The sequence below is a fragment of the Oncorhynchus keta genome, chromosome 5 (assembly GCF_023373465.1).
Source record: "Oncorhynchus keta strain PuntledgeMale-10-30-2019 chromosome 5, Oket_V2, whole genome shotgun sequence".
In the NCBI taxonomy this organism is placed as follows: Eukaryota; Metazoa; Chordata; class Actinopteri; order Salmoniformes; family Salmonidae; genus Oncorhynchus; species Oncorhynchus keta.
The window spans coordinates 47,289-70,477 of record NC_068425.1 but is presented as its reverse complement, the minus strand read 5'-3'; the positions used below and the strand labels follow the sequence as shown (position 1 = coordinate 70,477).

The window sequence follows — 23,189 nt, the reverse complement described above, 5'->3', positions numbered from 1 at the left end:
GCTTCTAAAACCCATGACATCATTATCTGGAATTTTCCAAGCTGTTTAAAGGCACAGTCAATTTTAGTGTATGTAAACTTCTGACCCACTGGAATTATGATAGTGAATTATAAGTGAAATAATCTGTCTGTAAACAATTTTTGGAAAAATTACTTGTGTCATGCACAAAGTAGATGTCCTAACCGACTTGCCAAAACTATAGTTTGTTGACAAGAAATTTGTGGAGTGGTTGAAAACGTTAATGACTCCAACCTAAGTGTATGTAAACGTCCGACTTCAACCCCATCTAGAAAAATAATCTCCAGAGAACATGTCTGGAGCGAGACATGAACATCATAGATTATGTTTCATCTTGACTGACAGACCAGACCACTCATCCAGCTTGTTTAGCCTGGATTAAAGCACTTGGGTTTATTGAGGCAGCTTTCATGGGAGGTGACAGAGGGGAGTGGAGATGGACACATTCATTAGCCTCGGTCTGTTGACATCAGAAGGGGCAGGGTAGGAAGTGCGTTTGAGAGTCACCTCCTTCGCTCCCTTGGTGCTCTCCCTTCTCTGGGGGGGTCCTGACATCCCCATAGAATCAGCCTCATCAGCCGCTCTCTAGCCAGCGCGGCACCAGCCAGTCATATCACAGCCAGGATTAATGCCTCTTGGGGAGATGCCCTGCCTTAATCCCACCGCTGCCACCAGTGACAAGGCCACCTGGTCTGGCTGGTTCATCGAGGCCGAGCTAGGAGGCCCCGTTCAGCCCACATCGGCGGGAGATAAACACAATAAATCAGAAGATGCAGACAAACCTTCCAACCTCTTGACCTCTCGCTTCACACACCATTGGGCTCTAACATCAACAACATGGCTGTATTTACAGATGGACAGTGTCAGTCACAGGTACAGCATCACAGGAGTAACAAGAGTCCTCTACCAGGTGCGGTGAACTCGTGACCTGGCGCACTCCGTTTGACCTTGTGTACATGCGTGTGGTTAGAAGAAACCGTCCCCCAAAAAATGGCGACATGACTCGAGGAGCTGCTATATAATTCTCTCTGGGAAACGCAAGAGAAAGGCCTAATGAAGACTCACCTGGGACTGCTCAATCTCTGCTTTGTTGAGCTTCACCCCCAGAATCTCTGCAGCCACTCTCTGGAATGCCAGGAACACCTGAAGGGAAGGCAGGGTGGCAAAAGGAAAGAGCGATGAGCAGAAACACAGAATATGCTCGCAATGTGCGCAAATAAACAAATATTGCTCCGCATCAATTTTGCTTAGTCATCATCACAGCAAAGTATTTCAGTGGTCATTTTGTTGTTGTTGTTGTTGTTGTTGTTGGTGGTGTGTGTGCGCGTTGTGACGGCCCTGAATTTTTCTGAACCGTCTCAGTGCAGCTCCTTCCAATAGGGCACTTTCCCTTTAATTCCCAATTAAATAGCCAGCATCAGCTACGCAAAAGTGGGGTTGTGATGGAGACGTGAATGAGGATGTGTTCAACCCTCAGTTCCCGAAGCTTCTCTATTCCGTTTGTTTTGTAGCCGTTAAACGTGTGTTTTGTAGCCTAAGAGAGTTTACCCAGGATCGGATCCACTCTTTGCGTCCGTGGACTACACCTCTCCGTGGCGGATTGGATTGTCTGACTGACCGACTGACTACAACCTTTTTGTATACGGTATTTAATTTGTTTTGATGTGAGGTATACTGTGATGATTTATGTAGTTAGTTGTAGTTGAGGACTTAGTAAGAGTTGATACGCTTTAAAGTTCTGTGGTAAAATTATTGTTATATTGATTGTATGTTTAGTACTGGGTTTACGCTACACTGAATGAACGGACAAACATTGCGTGACAAAAGTCACTCGAGTTCACTGAACTCCTTTAAGGGGCTGGACTCTTTTTAGGCCTGAGGTACAGGACATTTCTGGAGGAACCAGAACTCATTGTGATATTATTATATGTGTAATGATTGTTGTTGCTAATACAACCCACGCAACAGAATATAGTTGTTTTTGAAGTTCTTTCCAATGTTTTAAGGGTTTATGAAAAGTTTATTTCCATTCTGACTTTTACATAAGTCCTTTGTATTGGTGTAGACTTGACGGACCAGATGGGACTCATTCCCACCCAAACTAAAAGGAGAAACCAATGTTTTCTCTGGTAGGCACAACCTACCTGGCACCCCTATAAATAATAACCTCAAGTCAAAACCGTTACAGCGTCACTTTTGATGTAATTTACTGGGTAAACTGACTCACTGAGTCTCCGGTCTTGGCTGATACGAACTGACTGATGAGGCCGTTGTCTTGGCAGAAGCGCTGGTGTTTGTCAGCCTTCACTGTCCTCATGTGCTCCAGGTCAACTGTGGACGAAATGCAGAGCAATATGTCAGCAAATTACACCGATAGCAAGATTGACTTCACACAGGGTTACACAGTACACAGACAGAGCGAACCTCATTTCTGGACTTGCACAGAAATTATGAGGTTTACACCAGCTCAAGATACACTCAGGGTCTGCCTGACGTAGATAATTGGCAACATCATTTAATTGTTGTGTCACGTTCAGTTAAGGCACCTTTTTGTAATTTTTCTCCTTTTCGGGGGAAACTAGGGTTATAGAGGGAGGGTATATTCCGGGAAACGTAATAATTTTACCAGTAAACTATCAGTTTGTTGGTATCTTTCAAGGATTTGATGCAATCTATCACATCTAGTGGCCCCTTTGGCTACTTCATATTGTCACAGGTGTCTGTAATTACCGCTGGCTGTCTGTGTGGCCTTATCACATACAATGCAGTCGGAAAGTTCAGACACTTTCTCCACATTTTGAGAGTTTCAGCCTTATTCTAAAATGTATTCAATTGTCCCCCCCCCCCCTCAATCGACACACAATAGCCCATAATTACAAAGCAAAATCAGGTTTAGAAAATCTGGCACACAACACAGTTGAAGTCGGAAGTGTACATACACCTTAGCCAAATACATTTAAACTCAGTCTTTCACAATTCCTCAAATTTAATCCTAGTAAAACTTCCCTGTCTTAGGTCAGTTAGGATCACCACTATTTTAAGAATGTGAAATGTTAGAATAATAGTAGAGTGTGATTTACTTCAGATTTGATTTCTTTCATCACATTCCCAGTGGGTCAGAAGTTTACATACACTCAATTAGTATTTGGTAGCATTGCCATTAAATTGTTTAACTTCGGTCAAACATTGCCTTCCACAAGCTTCCCATAATAAGTAGGGTGAATTTTGGCACATTCCTCCTGACAGAGCTGGTGTAACTGAGTCAGGTTTGTAGGCCTCCTTGCTCGCACACGCTTTTTCAGATCTGCTCACAAATTTTCTAACGGGATTTAGGTCAGGGCTTTGTGATGGCCACTCCAATACCTTGACTTTGTTGCCCTTAAGGCATTTTGCAAACAACATTGGAATTATGCTTGCAGTCATTGTCCATTTGGGCAACCAAGCTTTAACTTCCTGACTGATGTCTTGAGATGTTGCTTCAATATATCCACATAATTTTCCTCCCTCATGGGGCCATCGATTTTGTGAAGTCTGAAGTATTCAGACCCTTTACTCAGCACTTTGTTGAAGCACCTTTGACAGAGATTACAGCCTCGAGTCTTCTTGGGTATGACGCTACAAGCTTGGGGAGTGTTGTATTTGGAGAGTTTCTCCCATTCTTCTCTACAGATCCTCTCAAGCTCTGTCATATAGGGTTGGGGAGCATTGCTGCACAGCTATTTTCAGGTCTCTCTACATCTCTACATCTAGAGATGTTCGATCAGGTTCAAGTCCGGGCTCTGGCTGGGCCACTTAAGGACATTCAGAGACTTGTCCCAAAGCCACTCCTGCATTGTCTTGGCTGTGTGCTTAGGGTCGTTGTCTTGTTGGAAGGCCAAAGAGTTCAATCTATGTTTTATCAGACCACAGAATCTTATTTCTTATGGTCAGAGTCCTTTAGGTGCCTTTTGGCAAACCCTAAGAGGGCTTCCGTCTGGCCATTCTACCATAAATGCCTGATTGGTAGAGTCCTTCAGAAATGGTTGTCCTCCTGGAAGGTTCTCCCATCTCCACAGATGAACTCTGGAGCTCTGTCAGAGTGACCATAGGGTTCTTGGTCACCTGCCTGACCAAGGCCCTTCTCCCCAGATTTCTCAGTTCGGAACTTCCTAGTGCTGGACGTTCGGCCAAACTACTTCAATTTAAGTATCTTGGAGGTCACTGTGTTCTTGGGGACCTTCAATGCTGCAGAAGTGTTTATGTACCCTTCCCCAGATCTGTGCCTCGACACAATCCTGTCTTGGAGCTCTACGGACAATTCCTTCGACCTCAACCTCACCTGTTGTTTTCGCTTAGTCATTATGGGGTATTGTGTGTAGATTGGGGAAAATGTTTTATTTAATCCATATTAGAATAAAGCTGTAAAGTAACAAACTGTGGAAAAAGTGAAGGTCTGAATACTTTCCGAATGCCTGTATAGGAGATCATTAAATACAATTATTTTATTATAAAAACATTATCATTATTAAACCATAAACTTAGTTAATACCATTGTTTCATCATTAAATATCCTTCATATTTTTTATACACACTTTTATTGATTTACTAGAACTATGTATTTGTTGTCAATAATTTGGCATCAAACTGGTGGCAGTTGTGAAAAAAGTAAATAGTTGGAAAAGTTGCAGAGCATTGAAAATAATGCCATTGTTGATTATGTACTTTTTCAAATTAATTAGGCCATTTTCTCTTTAATCATGATCTATCTAGTAGAAACGCATGGACAATATGGACAGATAAAACAAACAAATACTATATATATAAAGTTATTTAAGTTACCAAAGTTATGATGGTTTGCCATAGATTCTGTTAATTAGCTAAATTGCTGAAGTTTCAGTTAACTTTGGTAAATTACCAGTAGCTTTGCAACCCTAATTCAGAGTCCCAAGGCCTCCATTTCCAGGTGCGATTTAAGCACAGTGTCACGCATTCCATAACATAGGCATAGTAGAGTTGACCCCTGAAGCACATTTAGCTCTACATGGACCAAGTCAAAAGAGCCCAGCTCTACCCAGAAGTATGGGTGTCTGTTGAGAAAAAGCTGATTTAGAAATCAGGCCTTTAAAAGGTGCACACAATGGCCTAAAAACTAGGTCTGTCAACACCACGATGATTTACAGAATGGGTACAATGCTAGTGCTTTCCTTTCTAGCCATTGTGCCTGTGTCTCTGTGCATTCAACTCTGGTGCAGTTGTTACGCCCCTGAAAACAGGGGAGAAATAATCACGAGAGTGATACGGTGTTGTATTTTCAATTCAACTTTTAGTTCAACGAGAAAAGACCGCGATTTTTCCCAGGAATATGGGTGGAGACCAGAGCAATCGATCTCCGGCTCATATATTAAGAGCATTTCGTAGATCACAGATGAACACTTTTAGGCACCACAAAATAAAGTAATCAATATAACGTTTACACATTACTCTCACAATTCGTACCCTTTGACAGATTTGAACTTTAACACAATTATATGATTGTTATCAATTTCTATCAACTAATACTGAATGAATCTTTTTAACCTTAGATGTTTTAAGATCCTCACATACTATGAACTTACTAATACTTTTTAATGTATAACAGGCTATGAATATTTCCTTTAACCTGTCACAGTGATACCAGGAGTTTCACTTCTCCCCTTCCCCAATACAGGGTCACACCTGAGTCACAAGGGAAGGTCATCTGGGGGTCTTGCTGCTGAAAGCAATAGCTTCCCACTGTTACTGGATTTGTGTGACGAGATGGCCACGCCCAGTATCTGGTGCAGATGTGTCTATGGGAGACGGAGGAGGTAGTAGGCTACTGTATGGAGTTGAATTTCTCTCGTCCCTCCGAGTTTTGCTCTTTGTGTGAAGCTTCATTCAAGCAGTCAGTGTTTTCTCTTGTTCTCATGCCCCTTGGTTTTGGGGTGTGTGTGTGTGGGCGAGAGTGTGTGTGTGCGCGCGCATGTGTGTGTTCTGAAGAGCAATGTAAACAGTGCCCTCCAGTATTATTAATAACCCAAATATAAAAAGGACAGCCACCATCCATAGACATTTCCAAGAGAAAGGCACATTTTTAGACAGTGTTTTGTGATTTTTGTTGTTGTCATGTGAATCATTCTAAGAATATTGGCACCACCTAACTGGGAAAAAGTTATTGTATGTGTCATGACATAGGAGTCTGGAACTTACAAACCTTTTTAGTCCCCCTGGACAGACAGACAGACACACACACACACACACACACACACACACACACACACACACACACACACACACGTTGTCGCATCTCTCCGCCCGCATAAACATGGCTGTCTTCTAGGCGTCAGCACGTTATTAATTAGCGTGACTTAGAGGGAACGTACCCCGCATGCTACAAGAAGTAAACCGTGCTAATCCTTTGGATCCTGCACACTTGGGAGTGGTTATCAATCATCTGTCAGAGTCAGATTAGCCAACATTAACACACTGGGGCCGTGGAGTGGCAGGACACTAAGTAAACTTGACAATGGGGAGAAGTGAAGATAAAGCAATTAAAATAAGGTTTCTCTGTGCTGTCATGACAGGCCATACAAAGACAAACAACCCTTGTTGTCTTCTATCATTGCATAGTCATATAGGTGACAGTTTAAAACACACCTGGACCTATTGTGGATGCAAAGAAAAAAAGACGTGTGCAAATAGGGTTAGAACTTACAGTATATCCCTAGAAATACTAGAAACACATTGTTTGATGAGTTGCAAGAACACAAAAAAAATACTGAATATTTGGTAAGACATTGTGTGTAAAGGACCAGGCCCAATTCTGTCAGCCAAAATGGCCTACCAAAATGCAATTCATTAAACAAAGCAATAGACTAAATGTTAATTTCGAAAAACCTGCTCCATAATTACGAAAGACTAACTTATAGAATTTGTGAGCCAATCTTAAGACATGGGAGAGTAGGCATATGTTATTTTGCTCCTGCAGTCGCTGGGAGAGTTAGCCTAAGTTATTACGTTCCCTCACACAGGAATACCAGAGAAACAATACTCACCAAGAGACTCAAAGTGCCTCCCGAATGAAAATAAACATGGGCCACGTATACATTTGGGTCAAAAAACTTGACCATTACTTACAAGTTCCTACATGCCAAGATAGAAGACTTAATAATGTTCTGTAAATTAAGTTTTAAAAATACAATAAAACAATACTGCATATAATAATATAGGAATGCAATGACTGATATGTTGGCATGAATTATATTTTTTGTTAGAATTCATTGCCAGAAATAATACATATTTTCATTCTTGCAAGGACTGCTAATGACAACCACAAATAGTGTTTAAATTGCAACAAAACAAAAGTACAATCTCTTCAAAACAGATTCTAGCTACAGTGCCCTCGGAAAGTATTCAGATCCCTTGATTTATTTCCACTTTGTTACGTTACAACCATATCCTAAAATTGATTAAATTAAATCCTCAGCAATCTACACACAATACCTCATAATGACAAAGAGAAAACAGGTTTTTAGAAATGTTAGCAAAGGGTTTTTATAACTTTGCAAAGAGACTCGAAATTGAGCTCAGATGCATCTGGTTTTCACTGATCGTCCTTGAGAATGTTTCTACAACTTGATTGGAGTCCACCTGTGGTAAATTCTATTGATTGGACATGATTTGGAAAGGCACACACCTGTCTATATAAAGGTACCACAGTTGACAGTGCAGGTCAGAGCAAAAACTCTTTGGCCTGAATGCCAAGCGTCATGTCTGGAGGAAACCTGGCACCAACATTACAGTGAATCACGGTGGTGGCAGAATCATGCTGTGGGGATGTTTTTTAGCGACAGAGCCTCGGAGACTAGTCAAAATCAAGGCAAACATGAACGGAGCAAAGTACAACAAGATCATTGATGAAAACCGGCTCCAGAGCACTCAGGACCTCAGACTGGGGCGAAGGTTCCCCTTCCAACAAGACAACGACCCTAAGCACACAGCCAAAACAATGCAGGAGTGGCTTCGGGAGCTCTTAGATACCAGAAAGCATTTTTATTTTTTAACCAGGTTAAAGGTTCAGTTCTCATTTACAACTAACTGCAACCTGGCCAAGATAAAGCAAAGCAGTGCAACAAGAACAGAGAACAACAGTCAATAACAAACAAAAAAATCTGTATACAGTGTGTGCAAATTTTCCGGTCACAACTTGCAGGCTTGTTTTCGAATTGCTGTGCGTTTTGTTGCCAACCTATTTTGCTACATGACAACTTTACGGGTTTCACTTTTTAATTACCGTTCATATATTTATTTTTTCCTCAACTTTTTCACTCCGGACGCTTTATCTGGACACGATTCGTCAGGACCTCCAACAGCCGAAGCTAAGTAGTAACATTAACATGATGCCTTCTAATTGCAGCCGCTGTGCTCGCCTTACGGCGAGGATAGCTGTACTGCAAGCCCAGCTTCAGACGCAATCGTTAGGCAAGGGTAATTTCAGTGTAGGAAAGGATGAAACAGCGTCTGTGCCACCAGTAAGTGCAGATAGTAGTATAAATCCCCTGGCACAGTCCCCGCAGCCGGACAACTTTCTCACGGTTTCTGGAAGGAAATGCTGTAGGAACGCTCAACCGGTGTCGCTCATTCAGCAGACAGAAACTTTCAACCGGTTTTCCCCATTAAGCAGCGGGTCGGTGTCAGAGGCCGAGTCTTCTCTGGTCTCTACTCCTCCCGTTACGGGGTCTGAGACGCCGAAGCTTCCCACCATTAGCTCTGACAAATTGAAAACTCTAGTCATTGGCGACTCCATTACCCGCAGTATTAGACTTAAAGCGAATCATCCAGCGATCATACACTGTTTACCCGGGGGCAGGGCTACCGACGTTAAGGCTAATCTGAAGATGGTGCTGGCTAAAGCTAAAACTGGCGAGTGTAGAGAGTATAGAGATATTGTTATCCACGTCGGCACCAACGATGTTAGGATGAAACAGTCAGAGATCACCAAGCGCAACATAGCTTCTGCGTGCATATCAGCTAGAAAGATGTGTCGGCATCGAGTAATTGTCTCTGGCCCCCTCCCAGTTAGGGGAGTGATGAGCTCTACAGCAGAGTCTCACAACTCAATCGCTGGTTGAAAACTGTTTTCTGCCCCTCCCAAAAGATAGAATTTGTAGATAATTGGCCCTCTTTCTGGGACTCACCCACAAACAGGACCAAGCCTGACCTGCTGAGGAGTGACGGACTCCATCCTAGCTGGAGGGTGCTCTCATCTTATCTGCCAACATAGACAGGGCTCTAACTCCTCTAGCTCCACAATGAAATAGGGTGCAGGCCAGGCAGCAGGCTATTAGCCAGCCTGCCAGCATAGTGGAGTCTGCCACTAGCATAGTCAGTGTAGTCAGCTCAGCTATCACCATTGAGACCGTGTCTGTGCCTCGACCTAGGTTGGGCAAAACTAAACATGGCGGTGTTCGCCTTAGCAATCTCACTAGGATAAAGACCACCTCCATTCCTGTCATTACTGAAAGAGATCATGATACCTCACATCTCAAAATAGGGCTACTTAATGTTAGATCCCTTACTTCAAAGGCAATTATAGTCAATGAACTAATCACTGATCATAATCTTGATGTGATTGGCCTGACTGAAACATGGCTTAAGCCTGATGAATTTACTGTGTTAAATGAGGCCTCACCTCCTGGCTACACTAGTGACCATATCCCCGTGCATCCCGCAAAGGCGGAGGTGTTGCTAACATTTACGATAGCAAATTTCAATTTACAAAAAAAAAAAAATGACGTTTTCGTCTTTTGAGCTTCTAGTCATGAAATCTATGCAGCCTACTCAATCACTTTTTATAGCTACTGTTTACAGGCCTCCTGGGCCATATACAGCGTTTCTCACTGAGTTCCCTGAATTCCTATCAGACCTTGTAGTCATTGCAGATAATATTCTAATCTTTGGTGACTTTAATATTCACATGGAAAAGTCCACAGACCCACTCCAAAAGGCTTTTGGAGCCATCATCGACTCAGTGGGTTTTGTCCAACATGTCTCTGGACCCACTCACTGTCACAGTCATACGCTGGACCTAGTTTTGTCCCATGGAATAAATGTTGTGGATCTTAATGTTTTTCCTCATAATCCTGGACTATCGGACCACCATTTTATTACGTTTGCAATTGCAACAAATAATCTGCTCAGACCCCAACCAAGGAACATCAAAAGTCGTGCTATAAATTCACAGACAACACAAAGATTCCTTGATGCCCTTCCAGACTCCCTCTGCCTACCCAAGGACGCCAGAGGACAAAAATCCGTTAACCACCTAACTGAGGATCTCAATTTAACCTTGCGCAATACCCTAGATGCAGTTGCACCCCTAAAAACTAAAAAAATGTCTCATAAGAAACTAGCTCCCTGGTACACAGAAAATACCCGAGCTCTGAAGCAAGCTTCCAGAAAATTGGAACGGAAATGGCGCCACACCAAACTGGAAGTCTTCCGACTAGCTTGGAAGGACGGTACCGTGCAGTACCGAAGAGCCCTTACTGCTGCTCGATCGTCCTATTTTTCTAACTTAATTGAGGAAAATAAGAACAATCCGAAATTCCTTTTTGATACTGTGGCAAAGCTAACTAAAAAGCAGCATTCCCCAAGAGAGGATGACTTTCACTTTAGCAGTGATAAATTCATGAACTTCTTTGAAGAAAAGATTATGATTATTAGAAAGCAAATTACGGACTCCTCTTTAAACCTGCGTATTCCTCCAAACCTCAGTTGTCCTGAGTCTGCACAACTCTGCCAGGACCTAGGATCAAGAGAGACGCTCAAGTGTTTTAGTACTATATCTCTTGACACAATGATGAAAATAATCATGGCCTCTAAACCTTCAAGCTGTATACTGGACCCTATTCCAACTAAACTACTGAAAGAGCTGCTTCCTGTGCTTGGCCCTCCTATGTTGAACATAATAAACGGCTCTCTATCCACTGGATGTGTACCAAACTCACTAAAAGTGGCAGTAATAAAGCCTCTCTTGAAAAAGCCAAACCTTGACCCAGAAAATATAAAAAACTATCGGCCTATATCGAATCTTCCATTCCTCTCAAAGATTTTAGAGAAGGCTGTTGCGCAGCAACTCACTGCCTTCCTGAAGACAAACAATGTATACGAAATGCTTCAGTCTGGTTTTAGACCCCATCATAGCACTGAGACGGCACTTGTGAAGGTGGTAAATGACATTTTAATGGCATCGGACCGAGGCTCTGCATCTGTCCTCGTGCTCCTAGACCTTAGTGCTGCTTTTGATACCATCGATCACCACATTCTTTTGGAGAGATTGGAAACCCAAATTGGTCTACACGGACAAGTTCTGGCCTGGTTTAGATCTTATCTGTCGGAAAGATATCAGTTTGTCTCTGTGAATGGTTTGTCCTCTGACAAATCAACTGTACATTTCGGTGTTCCTCAAGGTTCTGTTTTAGGACCACTATTGTTTTCACTATATATTTTACCTCTTGGGGATGTTATTCGAAAACATAATGTAAACTTTCACTGCTATGCGGATGACACACAGCTGTACATTTCAATGAAACATGGTGAAGCCCCAAAATTGCCCTCGCTAGAAGCATGTGTTTCAGACATAAGGAAGTGGATGGCTGCAAACTTTCTACTATTAAACTCGGACAAAACAGAGATGCTTGTTCTAGGTCCCAAGAAACAAAGAGATCTTCTGTTGAATCTGACAATTAATCTTAATGGTTGTACAGTCGTCTCAAATAAAACTGTGAAGGACCTCGGCGTTACTCTGGACCCTGATCTCTCTTTTGAAGAACATATCAAGACCATTTCGAGGACAGCTTTTTCCATCTACGTAACATTGCAAAATCAGAAACTTTCTGTCCAAAAATGATGCAGAAAAATTAATCCATGCTTTTGTCACTTCTAGGTTAGACTACTGCAATGCTCTATTTTCCGGCTACCCGGATAAAGCACTAAATAAACTTCAGTTAGTGCTAAATACGGCTGCTAGAATCCTGACTAGAACCAAAAAATTTGATCATATTACTCCAGTGCTAGCCTCTCTACACTGGCTTCCTGTCAAAGCAAGGGCTGATTTCAAGGTTTTACTGCTAACCTACAAAGCATTACATGGGCTTGCTCCTACCTACCTCTCTGATTTGGTCCTGCCGTACATACCTACACGTACGCTACGGTCACAAGACGCAGGCCTCCTAATTGTCCCTAGAATTTCTAAGCAAACAGCTGGAGGCAGGGCTTTCTCCTATAGAGCTCCATTTTTATGGAACGGTCTGCCTACCCATGTCAGAGACGCAAACTCGGTCTCAACCTTTAAGTCTTTACTGAAGACTCATCTCTTCAGTGGGTCATATGATTGAGTGTAGTCTGGCCCAGGAGTGGGAAGGTGAACGGAAAGGCTCTGGAGCAACGAACCGCCCTTGCTGTCTCTGCCTGGCCGGTTCCCCTCTTTCCACTGGGATTCTCTGCCTCTAACCCTGTTACGGGGCTGAGTCACTGGCTTGCTGGGGCTCTCTCGTGCCGTCCCTGGGGGGGGTGCGTCACCTGGGTGGGTTGATTCACTGTTGTGGTCGGCCTGTCTGGGTTGCCCCCCCCCCCCTTGGGTTGTACCGTGGCGGGGATCTTTGTGGGCTATACTCGGCCTTGTCTCAGGATGGTAAGTTGGTGGTTGAAGATATCCCTCTAGTGGTGTGGGGGATGTGCTTTGGCAAAGTGGGTGGGGTTATATCCTTCCTGTTTGGCCCTGTCCGGGGGTGTCCTCGGATGGGGCCACAGTGTCTCCTGACCCCTCCTGTCTCAGCCTCCAGTATTTATGCTGCAGTAGTTTATGTGTCGGGGGGCTGGGGTCAGTTTGTTATATCTGGAGTACTTCTCCTGTCCTATTCGGTGTCCTGTGTGAATCTAAGTGTGCGTTCTCTAATTCTCTCCTTCTCTCTTTCTTTCTCTCTCTCGGAGGACCTGAGCCCTAGGACCATGTCCCAGGACTACCTGACATGAGGACTCCTTGCTGTCCCCAGTCCACCTGGCCATGCTCCTGCTCCAGTTTCAACTGACCTGAGCCCTAGGACCGTGCCCCAGGACTACCTGACATGAAGGCTCCTTGCTGTCCCCAGTCCACCTGACTGTGCTGCTGCTCCAGTTTCAACTGTTCTGCCTTATTATTATTCGACCATGCTGGTCATTTATGAACATTTGAACATCTTGGTCATGTTCTGTTATAATCTCTACCCGGCACAGCCAGAAGAGGACTGGCCACCCCACATAGCCCGGTTCCTCTCTAGGTTTCTTCCTAGGTTTTGGCCTTTCTAGGGAGTTTTTCCTAGCCACCGTGCTTTTACACCTGCATTGTTTGCTGTTTGGGGTTTTAGGCTGGGTTTCTGTACAGCACTTTGAGATATCAGCTGATGTACGAAGGGCTATATAAATAAATTTGATTTGATTTGATTTGATTTGCAAATGAAGTAATTTACACTGGAGTGATATGTGCAGATGAGGATGTGCAAGTAGAAATACTGGTATGCAAAAGAGCAGAAAAACTAAAACGAATATGGGGATGAGGTAGGTAGTTGGTTGGATGGGCTATTTACAGATGGGCTCTGTGCAGCTGCAGCGATTTGGTAAGCTGCTCTGACAGCTGACGCTTAAAAGTTAGTTAGGGAGACATAAGTCTCCAACTTCAGTGATTTTTGCAATTCCTTCCAGTCATTGGCAGCAGAGAACTGGAAGGAAAGGCGGCCAAATGAGTTGTTGGCTTTGGGGATGACCAGTGAGATATACCTGCTAGAGCACGTGCTATGGGTGGATGTTGCGATGATGACCAGTGAGTTGAGATAAGGTGGAGCTTTACCTAGCAAAGACTTATATGGCCTGGAGCCAGTGGGTTTGGCGATGAATATGTAGCGAGGGCCAGCCGACTAGAGCATACAGGTCGGAGTGGTGGGTAGTATATGGGGCTTTGGTGCCAAAACGGATGGCACTGTGATAGACTGCATCCAGTTTGCTGAGTAGAGTGTCGGAGGCTATTTTGTAAATGACATCACCGAAGTCGAGGATCGGTAGGATGGTCAGTTTTACGAGGGTAGCATGGCAGCATGAGTGAAGGTTGCTTTGTTGCGAAATAGGAAGCAAATTTTAGATTTAACTTTGGATTGGAGATGTTTGATGTAACTCTGGAGAGTAATTCTAAGTCAGAACCGCCCGACTAGCATCACTACTCTGGACGGGCGGGTGCGGGCAGCGATCGGTTGAAGAGCATGCATTTCCTTTTACTAGCATTTAAGAGCAGTTGGAGGACCCGGAAGGAGATATGGCATATATGTATGGCGTTGAAGCTCGTTTGGAGGTTAGTTAACACAGTGTCCAAAGAAGGGCCAGAAGATACAGAATGGTGTCGTCTGCGTAAAGGTGGATCAGTGAATCACCAGCAGCAAGAGCAACATCGTTGATGTATACAGAGAATAGAGTCGGCCCGAGAATTGAACCCTGTGCCAGAGGTCAGGACAACACGCCCTCCGATTTGACACACGGAACTCTGAGAAGTAGTTAGTGAACCAGGAGAGGCAGTCATTTGAGAAACCAAGGCTGTTGAGTCTGCCGATAAGAATACAGGTGATTGACAGAGTCGAATGTCTTGGCCAGGTCGATGAAGATGGCTGCACAAGTACTGTCTTTTATCGTTGGCAGTTATATTGTTTAAGACCTAAATAAACGTAATTTAGTGCTAAATACAGCTGAATCTTGACTAGAACCAAAAAAAAAATCATCATATTACTCCAGTGCTCCCTACACTGGCTTCCTGTTAAGGCAAGGGCTGATTTCAAGATTTTACTGCTAACCTACAAAGCATTACATGGGCTTGCTCCTAGCCATCTTTCCGATTTGCCAAAGGTGCTTCAACAAAGTCCTGAGTAAAGGGTCTGAATACTTAAGTAAATGTTATATTTCAATTTTTTTTTTTTTTTTTACATTAGCAAAAAGTTAACAACCTGTTTTTGCTTTGTCATTATGGGGTATTGTGTGTAGATTGATGAGGTAAAAAAACAACAACAATTTCATCAATTTCAGAATAAGCCTGTATAGAGGTCCTGGACGGCTAGGAATTTAGCCCCAGTGATGTACTGGGCCGTACTCGCCACCGTCTGACGCGCCTTTGGGTCGGGTGCCTTGCAGATGCCATATCAAGCAGTGATGCAGCCAGTCAATATGCTCTCAATGGTGCAGCTGTAGAACTTGAGGATCTGGGGGCTCATGCTACATCTTTTCAGCCTGCTGAGGGGTAATGGGTGCTGTCGTGCCCTCTTCACAACTGTGTGTGTGGACCATGTTATTTCCTTAGGAAATGTGGACATTGAGGTACTTGAAACTCTCAACCCGCTCCTCGGCAGCCCCATCGATGTGGATGTTGTCTGTCGTCCACGATCAGCTCCTTTGTCTTGCTGACATTGAGGGAGAGGTTGTTGTCCCGGCACCACACTCCCAGGTCTCTGACCTCCTCCCTGTAGGCTGCTTCATCGTTGTCAGTGATCAGTCCTACCGCATCGTGTCATCAGCTAACTTTATGTTGGTGTTGGAGTCGTGCGTGGCGAAGTGGTCGTGGGTGAATAGGGAGTACAGAAGTGGAAGGAGCACACACCGTTGAGAAGCCCCAGTGTTGATGGTCAGCGTGGCAGATGTGTTGTTGCTTACCCTCACCACCTGGGGGCGGCCTGTTAGAAAGGACAGGATCCAGTTGCAAATGGAGGTTCCAGTGCCAGGGTCCTGAGCTTTGTGCTGATCTTCTAGTCAATGAACAGTATTCTTACATGCATAATCTATGGGCAGAAGCAAGTTTGAAACAACCATCTTTCTGGAAGCTGTGCTTCGCCATTTTCCCAACATTTGGATGAGACCCTTAGCAATTAGAGTTCTAGCAAAATGAGCTTCATATGTGACATAGTTCGGAATTTTCTGGGACCACTTTCAGCTCGTGCGCGCTACTTTCAGAAATATTAGCTAAGAAGTATACAAAAGTACCAGATCATTTATTTAATGGTGCCATCTTTCACCTAGAGATGAAAACATTTACATCCTGTCCTCACACAGCACGACACCTTTCTCTACACAAACCACAGGTCTCTAACTAGCCCAATTATCCGTCAGTAATTCAAGATGTATGACAGTAAAACTAATAAAATATCAAACATAATTTTGAATAATATAGGAAAACACTACTTTCGTGAGTGTGGGAGACTGCATGGATATGAAGTCTACATTTTCCGGAGAGGATACTTTGTACCATACGGTGTTCAACTGGGCCGAGCTGAAATAAACTATTATAGTATGTTTATACAGACCAGGAGTTTGGAATTCTTCCATTACCCATGCTTTCCCAGCAAAGCCCACCCCCTGCAAGTGTTTCAGTGTCTATGTTTTTGAGTGGCTCTATGTTTCTCTGTGTGAGTGTGCACAGTGTGTGTGTTTGTGTGCATGTTTCTGTGTGGGTGGCTTCCTCCCTGAATTGTTACAAGTGGTGCCATTATTAAACATAAGGTTCTGGGCAGCATGTGGAGGGCAAAGGGTGCACAACGCCGAGCTTAACAAGCAAACTTATCCCTACACAGCCGTGTTAAGCAGAAGAACGGGGAGGCTGTTCCCCACTTGTCAAAGGGCACAGAAGGGCGGTCAGTGTAAAGAGTAGTAGGTAAAGGTAAAGAGGCTAAATTAGTGTCTGTCTCAAAAGCACTGCATAGGTAAAAAATAAATGGTGGGAGTCATACCGTCATTTTTAAAGATTTACCCCCTCAGATTGTTCGTACAGGATAGTGTAGACATCCAAAAGCAACTCGTGAGTCAATAACACTGCATATTTCCATACTGCATATTTGATAAGTGAGGGAATGATGAAGGGAAACACTAAGATGTCCGTGGTTAAGAGAGAGAGAAGGGATCTCCCAGAAGACCCTCTCGTGGACATACATTTGTATGGTACAGATGGTGTGGCTATGAAACGCCTGGTTAGGTCTGTCATTCCATTACAGACGTCATAAACACGTTCTGAGGATTGGCGGCTGCTTCACTCATTTGGATTTCATAGAAACCTACAACCCCCCCCGAGAATGGTGTATATTTTTTGTTCTATGCATTGTAACTGGGTGAGGGGCGGGCACTTGGTAAAAATAAGAACAACAATTATAGAAAAACAGAAACGTCTGTGTGGGCAATTCCCACAAGATCACAAAAACACATATGGGCAATTCTCACCAATACGGCCATGAAGAGCAGACTGACTGAGTGGGCGAGGGGGGGGGACCCTGACAGTGGGGTATACGCTGCTTAAATACATAATGCACTTACACACACACGTATACACAGACACACTCACCGGTAGTATACAAAATGTAGCCTAAATACAGAGGCGCCTGACGTTAGGCCCGGGCGTTAAGAGATGCACACTAATGCAAAGACAAGAGGATCCCTACTCTAGACAGGCAGATTAAGCCCTGACCTAAAGGCCCTGTTGAGTAACATTAGCGAGAGGCTTCCTGTGTAGACACCACTCTGTGGGCAGTTCATCATTGGGGTGGGGCGGGGTGGGGGGGGTGGGTTCAAGGCGGGACAGTCGATAGCCATCATTACACATGCAATGGGACTGTGTGCGCGTATTTTACAATAACATGGCGGCAACAATGTCTCCCTATCTGTCAGAGGGGATGTTGAAAAGAGAGTCATCAGTATTAGTCTTTATTTGAGTGGGGCGGACTGGGGGAGATCTACCTCATCCAAAGTGGTGTCCGGGCTGGGAGGTTGGAGGACGGGGAGGGGATTTAGAGTAAAAGGAGAGGGCCCCGTAGCCACCGGATGGATGGTCTTTAATTACAGAGGGTCACTTCCCAGAGCATGCAAACATCCCATCTCCCATCGCCTACGGAGACCCTGCTCCTCACTATCAATTAGCTCAATCGTAACACAATAATTAGCTTGAGCCCCAACACACAAATGCCTATCTGGTATTATCGGTTGCAACACATTTACATTTTAGTTATTTAGCAGACGCTCTTATCCAGTTAGTGCATTCACTACAGTCGTAGTTACAGAACAAACTATTTTTTTAGGGCCGATACTGATTTTGTGGTCGTCAAGGAGGCAGATGGCTGACATTTTAGGCCGATATCAAATGTTATGACATTGAATGGGACATTTTCCCAGCCATGTATGCATTAACGCCAATCTAACTACATAACAAAATGGTAATAATTGTATTTGAATGGTAAATCATATTCAATAAGAGTGTGTGCATTCATTAAGTTATTTGAGCTTGTTTTTGCTGATCAGTGGAGTCTATGGTGCTACAGATGACAATCTGTATGCCTTCCACTTGAGACTTATTAGTCTACTGATCGACATTTGCATAGAATCATCACTCCAGCATGTCGTGCCTGTATGGAAGCACATCATATAGGCACTGCTGTTAGTTTGAGAATATAAAATAACATATATTCAATGCAAATTTCTCCAACATAATGATTTGTGATCACGGATGCTTATGAAACTAGTATTTTTTTTGTCATTTTCTGTGATCAGGAAGAAAAAATAAATAAAAATAAATCTGTGTCAGGAACACATCTCTAAACAACTCGGCTGCCAGGACAAAACTCAATTGTCTAGTTCAGCTATCTGTCAACAAATGGGCCGTTTGTAAATTGATCCTATTGCTACGATTGGATAGAATGAGGCTGTAACTCCGCTCCCTTTCACATCTCATATCACTTGTTGTAGTTTACTGCTACTATGAGAACTAGCTCAATGGCAATGACATTTGCTACCAAGCCATAAATGTGCATAATATCTAACAAGGAGAGCGAGGTTAGGAAAAATAAAACGACGATGCAAATTCTGTCTGAATGACTCAAATCATAGTTAAGCGAGAATGTGCGCATTGAGCTTCTTGGTCCATAAACATGATTCTTAGGTAGCTAAACCTATTGCCAACCTTTATTTAGGCATTTTAATACGCTCCCTTCTTTCCCTATTACGACAATCTAATCCGACTATCAACTGCAAATTTACGGATACGATTGAGGCTGGTCAGATCAGCACACTAGTAAATAGTTACCAACTAAAGTTAGCTAGTGGTGATAGGTCTTTCGCAAACAAGTCGACTCTAAGAGCCGGCTCTTGTAGGTGAACGTTGGGAGCCGTATCGCATATCAGAAGAGCTGAATCGATTTATACAAATATTTAAAAAATTAAGATAAGAATAATCAAAAGATTTAAATGAATAGAATTAATTCAGACGAAAAATAAATGAAACAATATAGACCTAAATGCTAAAGCACACACACATTCGTTCTGACTGTCTGCTCAGACTAACAGTCTCACCTGTTGTTCCTGTCAATCAGACACGCAGTGTCAACCAATGAACCAACGTTGCGTGAGGGAGGGCCGAGCCAACTCACTTAGCAGCCGAGGAGTGAGAGGAAGGACAGCTGTGAAAACGACAGCTGGAAAATGAGTCGGAAGCACAGTAGCATTTTAATAATGTAGTCAATGTTAGAGCACAGTGTAGAATTTTCCAAAACAAAATCTCATATAAAGCCGGTTCTACGCACAACCGGCATATGCGAACTGTGCACCCAACTGGGAAGCTAGCTGTAGTGATAGTGGTGGAGCCAGCACCTCCACACGTGGGGATGTATCCACTCAGTCAAGTAGGCCTACTCCGCGACCCACAGCAACAGTCTTCTATGGACCAGTTTATACCAAAGTCCATGTCGGTTGCAAAACAAGGCCAAATTGATATTGTATTGGCTAAAATGATTGCCACCGATATCCAGACATTTTCAATCATGGAGGACGGAGTTTTACTGACTGCTGGACATCAAGGGTAACCACTTCTTACATGTCGGTTACATGTCACTTCATTGAAGATTTTTCGATGTCTAGCTGTCTTCTGGACTGCTTTGAGTTCAGCGACAGACACCTCAGAGAACTTGGCAGAGGAACTGTTGAGTGGCCAGAGAATGGCAAGTAGATGGAAAAGTGGTCTGTTGTGTTAGTGACAATGCAGCGAACATAACCAAAGTCATGAAAATGTTTAAATGGGCCCATCATCCATGTCTTGCCCACACAATCAACCTGATTGTAAGAGATGCTCTGAAGGTGTTGAAGCCCACTGTGGACAAAGTGAAAACAGCTGTGGAATACTTCCACAGGTGCACAGTAGGTGCTGAAAAACTAAAACCTACACAAGCCAGATGGGGATGCCGGAGCTGAGGCCTAAACAAGACTGCACTACAAGGTGGAATTCAACATTTTGTATGTTGAAGTGGTTTGAGTCAAAAGATGCCATCATCTCTACCCTGGCCATTGTTGATGGTCTGACCCAAGAGGAATAGGTGGTGTGCAGAGTCCTGGAACCCTTTGAGCAGGTCACTGTGGAGATCAGTGGAGAGGTACAGTAAGCAGTTCTTACTACATCATATATATATATATATATATGATGTATCATTTTTTAGGCTGACATACATATATATATATATATATATATAAGCAGTAGATGAGAATGTACCTGAACTAATAAGTTACTGTTCTCTCTTTTCAGCTGTGTGACAGCCTAAAAAATGATACTCCTGGTTAAGGGTCTGCAGCGAATCACAGTCAGCCGCCAGAGAGAAGCAAATGTCACCACAGGACATTGATGGACACCCTATGTTCATCAATGGACAGAAAGTTCCACAGAATGGAATATAATCATGTGCGATCAGAAACCGCTTGACCCCCAGGTTTAAGAAGTTAGCCTTCAGTGATGCCAGAGAGATTGATGAAGCTCCTCAAAGAATAACCTCATCAGTAGGGAGGGACAGCCCCTGCAGTCAGCTGGCTCAGGCACCAGGGAAATAGGAAGAAGAGGGATCAGATGGAGCAGAAACACCAGCAGTAGTGTCACAAACATCTGCTGTTTGGATGCTGACGAGAGCAACTGGGGATGCAGCACGAAGGAATCCCTCAGCAGATGCCATAATGGAGGAGCCCCTCCTCCAAAGATCTGCAGATCCTCTGAGCTGGTGGAAGAACAAGGAGAGGGTCTTCGAGAGGGTCTTCTCGAAAACAGGACATAACTACTGAGAAGAAACTGCATCAGCCCCTTCGAAAGTGAGGCAGCTTGCATTTCTGAATGCAAATCTCTCATAAAAGCAAAATATGGTCAGCGTTGCTGTGTGCTGCTGGTTATAAAATGGCAAAGAAGAGAAAAGAGGGACCAGTTTAATATTAAGTGGGATGCTGCAGTTTTGTACATCCTTCTTTATTTTTCTTTGATATGGTGCAATATTCTATTATTATGTTGTTCAAATTGTATTAGTTTTGAATGGTTAGATTTATATGCACTTTGTTTATATACATTACAAAAGTTATACTTTAAATGCACATGTGGCATCCTTCTTTATTTTTCTTTGAAATGGTGCAATATTCTATTATGTTGTTCAAATTGTATTCGTTTTGAATGGTTAGATTTATATCTACTTTGTTTATATACATCAAAAGGTTTTAAATGCAAATGTTTAATAGCATTCTTTTTCATAACAAACCAATGCATTTTTAAATACATTGTGGTTAAGGTATAATTGTTTTAACACCAATCATAGTCAAACTACCGCAAACTGTTTGAGGAAAAAAAACAAAAAAGAGCCGGCTCTTTTTGGTGAGCTGACCCGAACGAGCTGGCTAACTGAAAAGAGCCGGAATGCCCATCACTATTAGCTAGCTATATTGGCTCCTATCTGATACCTTAGCTTAGTGGCTATTATAGCTAGCACAGCGGCAATTATAGCTAGCACAGCGGCTATTATAGCTAGCACAGCGGCTATTATAGCTAGCATAGCGGCTATTATAGCTAGCATAGCGGCTATTATAGCTAGTGAGCTAAAACCACAGATGAAAGGGTTAGCTAGTTATCATAATCTTAGCTGGTCACCTAGATAGCTAGCTTGCTTATTGCATGTCCTGACACAAGCCTTATTATTAGTGAATTAACAAAACAAAAAATTGCAACGGGAGTTTGATTTTGGTCACTGTGTCAATTCATCCATTTCTCAATACTGCACCTTTCGGTTGAAGAAAAAGATAGCTTTGCCACTTATTTTCCAAGCTAGACATTCCTCTGCATTGTGCAGTGCTCATGGCTCAGATGGTGAGTGGTGTTTGACATAGCAGCAGTTTTGCTATGTAAAGGGTCTAAATGCAAAGCCGACAGAGAAGGGATGATTCTCTAGTCATAGTAAGAAAATTTTTCCTCACCTAGCTGTCTTACACACCACAAAGTGCAGAGGAGTGGAGACAGAACGGGAAGTGAATAATCAACAGCCCCAATAGACAAATCAATTTCCAGTGGCTCGCAAAATAGAGCTGGATACAGTAATATGGTTGTGCTGTACTACAAATGCATGCAGTGTATAAAAGTGTGAATAAAACATTTAGCCGGCAGAGAAACTAGTGATTTATCTTCACTGCATTGTAAATGGCATTCTCTTAACAGCTCTCTGCGTTTATACATTATGGTTGACTCGTCTGCTTTAGTCTCATAAGAGTGTGGCCTATGAGCAGAAGAAAGGAATAGAACTAGTGTGTGTGTGTGTGTCAGAAAGTTGTTTTAAATACCGACTTTTGTTTCCCACCAGTGAGACCACAGGCTGGACGTCTGACTCTTCATTGGCCTTCTTGATCATGCCGTACCAGTCCTCCAGATTCTCAAAGCTCTGGTAGTTTGTAATGTCGTACACTAGAAGAATACCCTGAAAAGCAACACCACAGAAAATCTAAATGGTGTAGCCTAATCACAACATTCCAAAATGAATTTAAGTTGACATAAGATCAGAACAAACATGCCAGAGAGGTCAAATGTGGGAAAGTGAGCAGTAGGTGGCACTAGTGTTTGAGGGAAGTCAATTGCTCCTCTACACACAGTCCCCAAGGAGTTGGCACCTCCTCGGCTCTCTCGGAGTTAGCCTGAGATTAAAGATGATCTATATCGCTGTTAATAGGATGCAGAGAGCCATGCTAAGAACATACAGTCGAGCCACGACGCCTTCGCTATAATCGGTCCACCCAGCCAAACAGGATAGGGGTGAGGTTGGGTCCTCTGTGTCACAAAAGGTGTCTGG

The 23,189-nt window shown here is 43.3% G+C and overlaps 1 protein-coding gene across 2 annotated transcripts in view; it reads right to left on the bottom strand.

Annotated features, from left to right (window-relative positions):
• LOC118384215 (ras-related protein Rab-28) overlaps nt 1-23,189 on the bottom strand; it is a 50,380-nt gene that overhangs the window by 6,006 nt on the left and 21,185 nt on the right. For both annotated transcript variants that reach the window (XM_052518324.1, XM_035770535.2), the window contains exons 4-6: nt 22,691-22,820; nt 2,246-2,349; nt 1,084-1,161 (exon numbers count right to left, since the gene is read on the bottom strand). In XM_052518324.1, the coding sequence (XP_052374284.1) occupies nt 1,084-1,161; nt 2,246-2,349; nt 22,691-22,820 (312 nt within the window). The remainder of the gene's footprint in view (nt 1-1,083; nt 1,162-2,245; nt 2,350-22,690; nt 22,821-23,189) is intronic.